At 43.9% G+C, this 12,914-nt stretch overlaps 1 protein-coding gene across 3 annotated transcripts in view; it reads left to right on the top strand.

Moving 5' to 3' along the window:
- itgbl1 (integrin, beta-like 1) overlaps positions 1–12,914 on the top strand; it is a 103,809-nt gene that overhangs the window by 41,948 nt on the left and 48,947 nt on the right. For 2 of the 3 annotated variants that reach the window (XM_034186236.1, XM_034186238.1), the window contains 2 exons: positions 11,019–11,165; positions 12,285–12,407. In XM_034186236.1, coding sequence (XP_034042127.1) covers positions 11,019–11,165; positions 12,285–12,407 — 270 coding nt within the window. Of the gene's footprint in view, positions 1–606; positions 632–11,018; positions 11,166–12,284; positions 12,408–12,914 lie in introns of all 3 variants that reach the window. The other variant, XM_034186237.1, reaches the window with a different exon arrangement.

The raw sequence follows: 12,914 nt of genomic DNA, 5'->3' as shown, positions 1-12,914 counted from the left end.
GATGCCTGCAACACATTTCAAAAAAGCTGGGACAGTGGTATGTTTACCACTGTGTTACATCATCTTTCTTTCTAACAACACTCAATAAGCATTTGGGAACTGAGGACACTAATTGTGAGTGTCATGATTGGGTATAAAAGGAGCATCCCCAAAAGACTCAGCTGTTCACAAGCAAAGATGGGTCAAGGATCACCGCTTTGTGAACAACTGCGTGAAAAAAATAGTCCAACAGCTTAAGAATAGTTTCTCAACATTCATTTGCAAGGAATTTAGGGATTCCATCATCTACAGTCCATAATATAATCAGAAGATTCAGAAAATCTGGAGAACTTTCTGCATGTAAGCGGCAAGGCCGAAAACCAACATTGAATGCCCGTGACCTTCGATCCCTCAGGCAGCACTGCATGAAAAACCGGCATCATTGTGTAAAGGATCTTACCACGTGGTCTCAGGAACACTTCAGAAAACCACTGTCAGTTAATACAGTTTGTCACTACATCTACAAGTGCAAGTTAAAATTCTACCATGCAAAGTGAAAACCATACATCAACAACATCCAGAAACACCGCTGCCTTCTCTGGGCCCGAGCTCATTTGAAATGGACAGACACAAAGTGGAAAAGTGTGCTGTGGTCTGATGAGTTTCAATTAAATATTTGTCATTGTTGTGTATTCAATTGAATATAGGTTGAAGAGGATTTGCAAATCATTGTATTCTGTTTTTAATTTACATTTCACACAGCATCCCAACTTCAGTGGAATTGGGGTTGCATCTCAAGAAGTCTAGTTGGTGGAAATGTTACTTGGATGGATATCGAGAGGTGATTAGATTTTGGAATAGTTTGGTCAAAGGTCAAAGAAGGCATATATGTAGATGGCTACATATACTGATCGGTATAAATGACTTCAAAATGAATCAAAAGAGAAGTCCCATGATGTCGTCATAAATAATCAGAAACACCATTACAGATACATGTACGTATATTTACTCGTACGTTTACAGAGTGGTGTGCAGAGCATGAACCAGCCCTTTGATGCCTTTCATTAGCAGAAGTGGAAAGCAGCGTTCATAATCATTTGTTCATGAGTGTAGAATTGCTTGCACCAGCAAATCAGTGTGTTTTTCAGGGTCTTAGAATGAGCCCTTCATATCTACATAGGAGAGTATCCCACCTCAGGCAGGTAGCCCAAAAGGGACATAATTTACACTTTGTTTTGTGATAAGCAGTATATGAGGTATCTTATAAAACTAACCGGCAGTTTTATAAAAAAAAAACTATATGGATTTGATTGACATGCGATTACACCAATCATGCTTGAACCCTCGTGCGCATGCGTGGGTTTTTTCACGCGTGTCGGTGATGTCATTTCCCTGTGGGCAGACCTTGAGTGAGATGTGGTCCCGCCCTCTCGGCTGAATTCCTTTGTTTCACACGCTGCTCGAGACGGCGCGCGTTGCTTTATCAAACTTTTTTCTGGACCTGTGAGGAATATCCGAGTGGACACTATTCGAGAAATTCAGCTGGTTTTTGGTGAAAAGTTTAACGGCTGATGAGAGATTATGGGGTGTTTCTGTCGCTGTAAGGACTTCCGACGGAGCGGGACGTCCTGCAGCACTTCCAGGCGCTGTCGTCGGCCTGTTTCAAGCTGAAATCATCCTAATTTAAGGCTCTGTTGACCCAGGACGTCGTGAGAGAACAGAGAAGATTCAGAAGAGGCCGGCATGAGGAGTTTATGCGGACATTCCACTGTTTAAGGACATTTTGTAATGAAAGACGTGCGCGCAAATTCGCCGAGTCGTTTCCGTGATGACTCGGTGAATCTGTGTGCGCCGCGACAGGAAAAACACCTCCGTGTTGAAAACCATTTGTAAAATTCAGGCGGCTTTTGATGGCTTTCAACAAGTGAGTAACTGAGAAATTGTTTAACAGCTTGGGCATGTTCCAACTTGCCCGTTAAGGTTTCCAACGGAGGTGTTTTTCCTGTCGCAACCCCCCGCGGTCGGGTCCGGCCCGACATGCGACTCTACCCGCACATTCTTTCATTACAAAATGTCCGTTAACAATGGAATGTCCGAATAAACTCCTCATGCCGACTTCTTCTGAAAGTTCTCTGTTCTCTGACGACTTACTGGGTCAACAGAGCCTGAAATGTGGAAGTTTTCAACTTGAAACGGCGAGACGCTGCCGCCTCGAAGCGCAGATCGCCGTCAGGCGCCGTGGGCCGTCCTTACGGCGACACTACCAGACCAAAATCTCTCATCAGCCGTTAAAATTTTTACAGAAAACCAGCTGAATTTATCAAATGGTGTCCACTCAGTTGTGCCTTACAGTTTTGAAAACATTTTGATCAAACAAAGCAGCAGTCTCTGAGCCATTCCTAAACAATGAAAAAATCGACGAGAGGGTGGGCGACTCCTCACTCAAAGACTGCCCACAGGCAAATGACGTAACCGACAGGCGTGAAAAAACTCTCGCATGCCCACGAGGGTTCAAGCATGTCTGATGTAATCACACGTGATTCAAATCCATATGGTTTTTGAAAAAAATAATAAGGTCAGATACTTTTCTAATAGACCTCGTATGATCCTCCACTTCACACAAATGAGGGTTTGCACACTTGTTAGCTTCCGCTTGTACCAGTAGAATATACATACAGACGCAACCAATGATTCCTTTTTGTTTTAGTTTTTTTTTCCTTGCACTTCAAAATATGATATATGAAGGAGCAGACGGAAAATCATGACTGGTGACTGTATAATGCAATCTGCAACCTCACCATCTCAAGACTTCCTGCCTCCATAAATTCAACAGTGTGTGAAGTCAAGCAAGTCAGATTATTATTGCAGACAATGAAACTGGTGTGAAATTGGTACCTTGACATTTTGAGGCTGATCTGCAAGAAGACACTATGCCAGGAATATTTAAATGCAACTTCCACAAACTCACAAAACATTCCCAACTTACCATTTCTGATTTGCTTCAGATTTTCAGTTTAATTTGGTATATTTAAACACACTGAGAAGAATACACAGTTTTAGCTCTAAGACTGTATCCATGTGTATCCCACCCCCTTTTCTATGAAAGTTGCTTAAACACCCACCTAAAATAAACATAAATTGAGTGACTTCAAAAAATTGTAAGAAGCAGCAAGTAATGATTTTCCCAGCCCAGTCTTGTACTTTTTCCTGTGATACTAACACAAATTATGGCAGTGGTAGGTCCATGACCTATACGGTATCTATGCGCTCCCGCCATCACGAGCCTCCCAGCTGACTGGGTTATAGCAGTGGGTAGATGGGACTCATTAGCCCTGTTAAGGCAGTCCACCTAGGGGAAGGAAAACCCTGATGTTAAACCCCCAGCCTGGGTTACTGCCCCCGTGCCTCCGAGTAAGGTTCTTTAGCCAGAGGCTAGGAGAAGGTCACTCTGATGTAAAACCTACAGCTTGGTGGTTGCCACAGCCATCTCAGCTTGTCTGTGCCACTGTGGAGTGCCACCTTGCCTAAAGAGTGGAATTGGTGTGCGCGAGCTGATCCCCACTTTAAGCAACGAGCGCAGGCAGGAAGGAAAGCCCTGCAGCCATGGGAAGAGGTGAAAACAGCAGGTGCATGATGGCACTGGGAGCTGCAGTCTCGATTCTGCATGCAGGCGGCTCAGGAGCTATGGTCGTTTGATTGCTGACCCGAGACAACAGCATCATCCGGCAGGGCCCTGGGTGACCAAGCAGCCCTGTTTAGGGATAGCCCTGCTTGCTCCACATGGAGACAGACCTAGAAAAGGTGGTCTAAACATGGCTTGTCTCACTAGACCCGGTTGGCTCACCGCTGCCAACGGGCATCACTGCACGCAGTGCGAAAAGAAAAACAAAGAACCTGAAAATTTCGTGCTGGAATGTACGCACAATGATGGACTCAGACAATAGCGATCGTCCTCGAAGATGCTCAGCCTTAGTCGCCAAAGAGCTAGCAAGGCTTGACTTAGACATTGCTGCACTCAGCGAGGTGCGCTTTGCAGACCAAGGGTCACTCACCGAGGAAGGCACAGGCTACACACTGTTCTGGTCAGGGAAGGCTAAAGAAGATCGTCGACTCTCAGGGGTCGGGTTCATGATTAAGAGCGCCATAGCACATAGGTTACACAGTTTGCCAGTTGGACATTCTGACTGACTCATGTCACTCCGGCTCCCCATCAACAACAAGGATTTTGCCACTATTGTTAGTGTGTATGCCCCAACCATGCAGGCCAACATTGGAGTTAAGGAGGCTTTCTATAGCGATCTGCACAATGTTCTACAGTGCATCGACACCCAGGACAAGCTCCTCATCATGGGAGATTTCAACGCCAGAGTGGACCGTGACTCTGATGTATGGAAGGACGTGCTAGGGAAACATGGCATAGGCAACTGTAACGACAATGGCCGCCTGCTGCTGGAGTTCTGCTCTGCACATGACTTGACGATCACCAACAGCCTGTTCCAACAGAAAGAGAGATTCAAAGCAACCTGGAGACACCCACGCTCCAAACACTGGCACCTTCTGGACTATGTTCTGACACGACAGCGTGATAGAAGAGACGTACTACATACCAGGGTGATGCCTAGCGCGGATTGCTATACGGATCATCGCTTGGTCCGTTCCAAGATTGCTTTCACTTTCAAGCCCCCTCCTAAGAAGAAAGGCACACAGTTTAAGAAGCTACAAGTCCACAAGCTGCAAGACATAGACACAAAAATGGAGTTCCAGGCCAAACTAGAGGAGAGACTGGGTGGAGAAGAAGGACTGCCTGACGACCCTGAACAACAGTGGATGAGATTAAATACCATCCTTCAGGAGATGGCAGCAGAAGTAGTGGGCTTCTCAGCCAGGAAAAATAAAGACTGGTTTGATGAGTCTGATGCACAGATCCAGGAACTACTAGAAAAGAAACGTGCATGCCACGAGACTCTTTTAGCTAAACCTGATGACCACTCTGCCAAGACAGCTTACAGAAATGCCTGCTCCACACTGCAAAGCAAGCTCTGCATACTGCAGAACGACTGGTGGCTAGCTTTTGCGGAGAAGACACAACAACATGCCAATGCCGGAGACATGCGCTCCTTTTATGAAGCCCTTAAGACCATCCATGGGCCAGCACATCAAGTGCAAGCACCCCTGCGCTCCTCAGACGGCTCCACCCTTCTGACGGACAAGGAAACCATTATGCAGCATTGGTCAGAACACTTTGAAAACCTCTTCAGTGACAAGCACACTGTGCAAGAGTCATCAATCGAGAAGATTCCCCAGGTGGAGGTGAAATGGGAACTTGATAACCCCCCAACACTTGAAGAGATCCGAAAGGCCACCACGCAGCTGAATCCAGGGAAGTCTCCTGGCATAGATGGCATCCCAGCAGAGGTGTACCAAAATGGAGGTGAGGCAGTCCTCGACAAGCTTCAGATTCTCTTCTCCAGTTGCTGGGAAAAGGAAATGGTTCCACATGACCTTCGGGATGCGGTCATTGTCTCCCTGTACAAGAACAAGGGCGACAAGTCCGACTGTTCTAATTACCGGGGCATCACTCTCCTCTCAATAGCAGGTAAGATTTTGGCTCGAGTGCTGCTCAACAGGCTTACCCCTACCATAGCGCATGAAAATACTCCCGAGAGTCAGTGCGGATTTCAGGCCAACAGCGGAACCACCGACATGATCTTCGTCCTGAGACAGATCCAGGAGAAGTGCAGAGAACAGAATATGGCCCTTTATGCAGCCTTCATAGACCTAACCAAGGCTTTTGACATGGTCAGTTGTGAGGGTTTGTGGAAGATTCTTGCACGCCTTGGCTGCCCTCCAAAGCTCCTCACCATCATCCGCCAGCTGCATGAAGGCCAGATGGGACAAGTGAAGTACAACGGGACTCTGTCCAGCAGCTTCCCCATCTCAAATGGCGTCAAACAAGGTTGCATCCTCGCACCCACTCTCTTCTCCATCTTCTTCAGCATGATGCTTCGTGAGGCCAAAGAAGACTTGACAGACGGCATCTATAGCCGCTTCAGAACCGACGGAAGTCTGTTTAACTTGCGGCGCCTTCTGTACAACACTAAGATCACAGAACAGCTAATCATGGAGCTGCTCTTTGCAGATGACTGCGCCCTCGTCGCCCATACTGAGCAAGCCTTGCAGCACATTGTCAACTGTTTTGCTGAAGCAGCAAGAGCCTTTGGCCTCACCATCAGCCTGAGAAAGACAGAAGTGCTATATCAACCGGTCCCCCATACAGCATATACCCCACCCCAAATCAACATAGAGGGTACCAGCCTGAATGCAGCAGAGCACATCACGTATCTCAGTAGTGTTATCTCAAAGGACGCATCTGTTGCCAAGGACCTAGACAGTCGCCTTGCCAAGGCCAGCAGTTCTTTTGGTCGACTCTCAAAGAAAGTCTGGCAGAATCATGCACTGCGCCTTTCCACAAAAGTGCAGGTCTACAGAGCCATTGCGGTCCCTACCCTCCTGTATGGAGCTGAAACCTTGGTTCTGTATCACCAGCAGATCAGATTACTGGAACGCTTTCATCAGCATTGTCTTTGAAACATCTTCGGGATCAAGTGGCAGGATTACGTCTCAAATGAGGACATCCTTACCAGAGCCAAATTGCCCAGCATGGAGTCTATTATACTCAAACAACAGCTTCGCTGGGCAGGTCACGTAGCCAGGATGGATGATACACGCATGCCGAAATTAATTCTCTTTGGCGAGCTCAAGGAAGGGAGACGAAACCAAGGGGCCCCCAAAAACTGCTATAAGGACCAGCTGAAGAAACAGCTCTCCCTTGCAGGCATTCAGCATCAGTCATGGCAGCATCTAGCTACAGATAGACTCAGCTGGTGTTCCAGCATCAAATCCGCCAGCCTGAAGTGTGAGGCAGAAAGAAGTGAGGCCTCATGCCAGAAGCGTCAAAGACAGAAAGAGCGGGCAGCAGCACAAGCCCAGCCTACTCAAGTGTTCATTTGCCCCAAGTGTAACAGGTCTTGTGTATCCCGCATCGGACTTTTCAGCCACCAGAGGGCTTGTAGAAAATAAACTAAAAAAAAAAAAAAAAAAAAAGGCCTTCCCACTAAACTGCCAACAACAACTAACACAAATAATTTCATGATATCACAAGATTAAATGCACAAGCCAGACATGAAACAAAACTGTTTCAGAGGCAGGTAGTTGATTCCCAACCCTGGTCTAGTGGTGTGTGAGCTGCAGCACGGTGGTATCTGCAGTGCAATGTCGGCTTTGACAGTTGTGACTGTTACTCTTTCATATCTGTGGCGTTAATGATATGAGAGTCATCCTACCACAGTAAGTCTCTGTTTGAAATCTACCCTGATGAAAGGGAGTGAAGTTTGGAATCATAGTAAAACTGAATTCAGACAATCCAAGCCTTGTTTCCAGACAGACTGTAGAGCTGTGTCAGAACAAGTACACTACGTGAGAGAGTTTTTAGAGAGACCTCTACACCAACAACTACGAGTGACAAAAACAACATGTCAGTCCTGAGATTTCTTTTGTCCCCATCCACAGAATCAGATGTGATAAGAGCAACCCAGTCTCACAAGGTTTTTTTTTCGTGGTCCTGTCACGAAATGATTTGAATCATGACATGCCGTGAGATATTGTAGGATAAGAGTGGCCTCGCTTCTTAAGTGCAACTATGTGTGTGACAGTCTGTGCACAGTCTGTACGTGTCAGTTCATCTTGAAAGAGCCAAAAGACAAAAACAAAAAAGCATGGCTCTTGATTCCAAAGAAGAGGGGCTGCTTCCATGATACCATCATGAAAATGTAACACATTTTGTGACTGTATCACAGAAATCACTTTTTGTGATGTTATCAAGAACTTGGCATCAGATGGGCTTGCATTTTTCTCTTCTCTTTCACATCCTGCTTGTGTGTGATGTCACTGGTTTGTGCTGGTCATTCCTCAGTGCTCCGCTACCAGAGCCTGGCTGCTAGCTCTTGTGCTGGCCCGTGTCTGTCCTTTCTCAACATTTTTTGAGGGTAATAATAGGACTTGCTGTGTGCTTAATGATCCAGGGTGTATCATCTAAGACGTCTGCGCTCCAGTATTTCTGTCAAGTGAAATTTTCATGCTATTTAATTTGATATGTTAGTGAGGTTAGCACTGGTTAGCACTTTTAGCAGCTGTTGATAGCTTAGTGGCTTTTGGCCCAGTTAATCTGCAGTGACTGAGGCAATAAGATTGTCATAATTTTTTTTCTAATACCCACACCAAAGCAAACCATTATGAAAACCACAGCCCAATCCCCAAAATCGTAGATGGACTGCATTTATAAAGCACTTTTCCATCTGAATCAGATGGTCAAGGCGCTTTACAATGATGCCTCACATTCACCCATTCACACACCGATGTCAGGGTGCTGCCATGTGAGGCGCTTACTACACAACAGGAGCAACTTGGGTATGAAGGACCTTTCCCAAGGGTACTTAGTGATATTCCTGTCAGGCTGGGGTTTGAACTGAGGATCCTTTGGTCTCAAGCCCAACGCTTAACCACAAGACCACCATTAGTGGAAAGTTCAGTAATAGTAGCTCTATGATGGTGGCATGTTCAGGCCTCTTTACCCATTAGATGGGTAGTGATGGGCATTACACCGAATGTCATATTGACCATGAATGTGTGGCATATTTGGCATATGCCAAACATATAGTATTTGGCATAGAAGCAGAAATTATCTTTTTTTTTTCTTTTTTTTTTTTTACTTTTGACTCCGCTGATCTCAAACTTTGTAGAAACTATCCCCGGGCAGTCCTGGAGTTGACCTTTTAGTGTATATCAAGTTTAGTGGAAACTGGATGCAGGAACAAAGAGACAGACAGACAAATGCTTAAATTATACTGCGATTATTATGTATTAAACTTATATTTTTATTCTTAACTGTATTCCACTATCAATGACGTTAATGGTACCGCAGACAGACGGGGGACTTGTCTTTTCTTATTGACTGATGGATGGCCCTTGAACAGAACACCATATTTACATGAAATACGAATCAGAAGAATGATGAAGTGTGATGTGCAAGGCCCCTCACTGCTGTGTGCACCGCGACTACACTCTATAACAAAGTGTCAACAGAATGCGTTTGCATCAAAAGAGACTTTATGTTTTTCACAGCAATCAGAATGAGGAGAAAAAGCCACGTCTCACAGAGGAGCCTCTGGATGCTCCAAAAGAAAACGGTCTGAAAGTGTTTTTCCATCAAACTTGTGTCCCTCGGACCTTCAGACTTTTCAGTTTGGACCGAACCAAAATAACAGGCTTGAAAGCTCCATCCTACTACCAACCGCACCAAAGGGCCCAAAATTTGGTCCGACCAAAAGAGGTGGTCCCTCTTCAAATCAAACTGACCCATGTGTCAGCGTGAAAACACTTTTGGATAGTTCAGATTTTCAGACCAATTACGAGAAGTTGAGGCAGATTATCGCCGCCCATTAAACAGTAGAAGAAGAAAATAAACAGACGGTAATTGAATTATTTCACCTGATTAATACCAAGTGACTTTGGGCTGCTGCCCATCTTTTCTACTCGTTAAAGATTAAACATCATCCATTTTAATCTTGTTGATGTGGCAGGTGATAAAATATTAAAAAATTTAAACTTTTGATGGAAAGTGCAGTCGGGTGTTGCCTTTCACTGTCTAACGACAATAACAGTAAAGATCTGTCTAAAAATACCTTAACATTAATAGCATAATTACAATGAAAAAATCTGTTTTATTTTTCTCCAGGACTTTTTTATTCATTCAAGTGGAACAATCCACCAAATTGACAACATGCCAACATCAGATGCAAGCACATCTACTACCCAATCAATGTACATTACGGGAGACATCATTGATGATGATATTGGGACATACTGTATGCATGCCATGAAAAAGTTCTTTATTGCGAATGTAATATGAAGATAAACTAACAGAACTAGACTGTACAAACATCAACTTTGGTTCAAACCTTGTCCAGTACTTTCAGGTGTGAACACACCCTGAATTCCACAAAACTAAGGTACAGAATACCACTGAGTAAACATTTTAGTTGTTAAAAAATATTATTATTATTATTATTATTATTGTCATTATTAGGAGTAGTAGTAGTACTTGTTGTGGTAGCATTATATTCAAAAAAGTCTTAAATTTAACCAGGTCAGTTCCACTGATATCAAGATCTCTTTTACAAGGGAGACAATTATAAAGTTTTCACTTCACCAATAATCTGCATGTCTTTGGATGCTGGAGCACCCGGAGGAAACCCACAAAAACACAGGGAGAACATGCAAACTCCAATCAGAAAGGCCACAGGTGGTAATCGGTCCCATGACCTTCTTGCTGTGAGGCAATAGTGCTAACCACTAAGCTACCATGCTGCCATAAAGTGAGACTTTACTCTAAGGGGGTTTGGGGGGGGGGGGTGGCCTGTTCTGTCCCCTCGCTTCTTTGGCTGCGCCTCTGCCCTGCGTGAACAGGAAGAACTCATGATTTTTTTTTATGTGGAAAGCACTACCTGATTGACAGGTAAGAATTTTTATCACGTGCCATCCATCAGAAACAGACTGTGCATATTCAAAAGAAAGCAAAGAGTATAATAAAAAAAAAAAAAACACTGCAGGTGTGCTGCTGTTTTTAACTGGTGTGTCAACATGGCGTTGAAAGATAGCAAGTTGATGTGCACATTTTTAACAACTTAAAGCACTTGGAGCTGCCGCACAAACCAGCTGACTAACTGCTCACCACAACCAGCGACGACATATCGAAAACATAGGAACAGTAGGCAAACCAGATGTCTTACTCCCCCAGTCCTCACAAAATATGATACTAATGTGCCACTGCTTTGGGCCAACACAGTGCTGCTCAGTTTGTAAAATTTTGATTTGACTTTACTTGCTGAACGATGGTCATTACTTTCTACACAAACCTAATAATCCTGTAGTTGGAAGCACTGGCTGACAAGCAGCATGTGCTGTGTGGTGTTTCCCGGCAGACCGAGGCTACTGTGACTGTGGGATGTGTGAGTGTGACGGCGGCTGGTTTGGAGAGGCCTGCCAGTTCCAGGAGGAGTGTAAACTACCCAGCAAGAAGAGCAAAGAGCTCTGCAGAAACCCACAGGGGGTAGTGTGCTCCAACCGAGGTACTTCAGGCTCACATACACACACGTGCGTACACTCATTTATAACACACAATGAGTCAATCGTACACGCTGAACATGTTGCATCCATGTTCCTCGGTTTTTGGGAGCACCGAGGTAGGTACCCTGTAAAATACAGTCAATGAATGAGTTCATCACCTCCACTTTCTCTACAGGATATACAAGCAATAAATGCTGTCATCTTGTCAATATCCAGATTAACAGGGAATAAAAATAGGACAAAATGATAAAAATCTGGTTAACTTTGATGCACCAGATCAATATGAAAAGGTGTTTGTTGTGCTCATATGTACAGCTGTCTGTTGCCTGGACAGGTTTGGGCTTGTTGCAAGGATTTATCCATATAAGTATATACTATAGTGTGTGTGTGTGTGTGTGTGTGTGTGTGTGTGTGTGTGTGTGTGTGTGTGTGTGTGTGTGTGTGTGTGTGTGTGTTAAAAAACCTAGAATAACATTATCAAGAAGGAAGAATAAAGCTAGAAAACTCTTTGAAAAGGTGAGAATAATGTATTAAATGTCTAGAATAATTTAAAAGGGTAGAATAATGTTGAAAAAGGTGAGAATAATAATTTACAAAGGTGAGAATAATATATTAAATGGCTAGAATAATATTTTAAAAGGTAAGAATAATGTTTGAAAAGGTGAGAATAACATTAAATGTCTAGAATAAGTTAAAAGGGAAGAATAATGTTGAAAAATGTGAGAATAATATTTTAAAAAGGTGAGAATAATATATTAAATGGCTACAATATTTTAAAAGCTAAGAATAATGTTTGAAAAGGTGAGAATAATGTATTAAATGTCTAGAATAATTTCAAAAGGGTAGAATAATGTTGAAAAAGGTGAGAATAATATATTAAATGGCTACAATAATATTTTAAAAGGTAAGGATAATGTTTGAAAAGGCTCGAGTAGTATTTTAAAAGCTGTTTAATTATTTCATTTTCTTATTCTTTGTATCCATGCACCCAGCATTTATGTAAATGTCAGATGCTGATGATGTTGCACCAGCCAGAACACATGCACATGTAAATCCTTACATGCACAACCAACAAACATCCAAATGTAGCAAAAAGCTCAAATTTGGCTTGTTTGGAACAGGAACCTGTCACTGTGGCAGCTGCATGTGTGAGAATGAGGACAACAGGGGACTGGTGACGGGACGTTTCTGTGAGTGTGACGACAGCGAGTGTCTGGACGAGGACACTGGAGAGGTGTGCGGAGGTACGGCACACACACCCGGTTTAGATCTGTCACTCTGTAAACTCAAGGACTGTCTGTCTGCTCTTCTGTCTCTGGTGGACTGTAATTTTCTGCCAGCCGTCTCATCAACTGGAGCTTATTTTTCATTTTCCCAGTGGCAGAGGTGTCAAATTCAGCTTCAGAAAGTAAAAGTCCAGCCACATATTTGCTCCATCTTCCCAATAAACCAGCAGATTGTAATTAGTTCAGCTTTTCAGACAGGTGGATGAGCTAATTATTGAGATCACCTGTTAGGTGCAAAGGTAGAAGCAACACATGGGAAGGTTTTTACTTTCTGAAGCTGGATTTGACACCTCTGCCCAGTGGCCTACAGGGCTCAAAACAGTGCTAGCAAAGGCACAATAAGTATCGCATTTATTGTACTTAGAGGTAGAAGTGCAATCGATAGTGTACAGGGTCATTGTCCTGCTGAAAGATGAACCATCACCTCAGTCTGAGGTCAAGAGCACTCTGGAGCAGGTTTTCATC

Source organism: Thalassophryne amazonica, chromosome 14 (assembly GCF_902500255.1).
Source record: "Thalassophryne amazonica chromosome 14, fThaAma1.1, whole genome shotgun sequence".
Lineage (NCBI taxonomy): Eukaryota > Metazoa > Chordata > Actinopteri > Batrachoidiformes > Batrachoididae > Thalassophryne > Thalassophryne amazonica.
The sequence above is the reverse complement of the archived record's forward strand: the minus strand, read 5'-3'. Positions and strand labels throughout refer to the sequence as shown.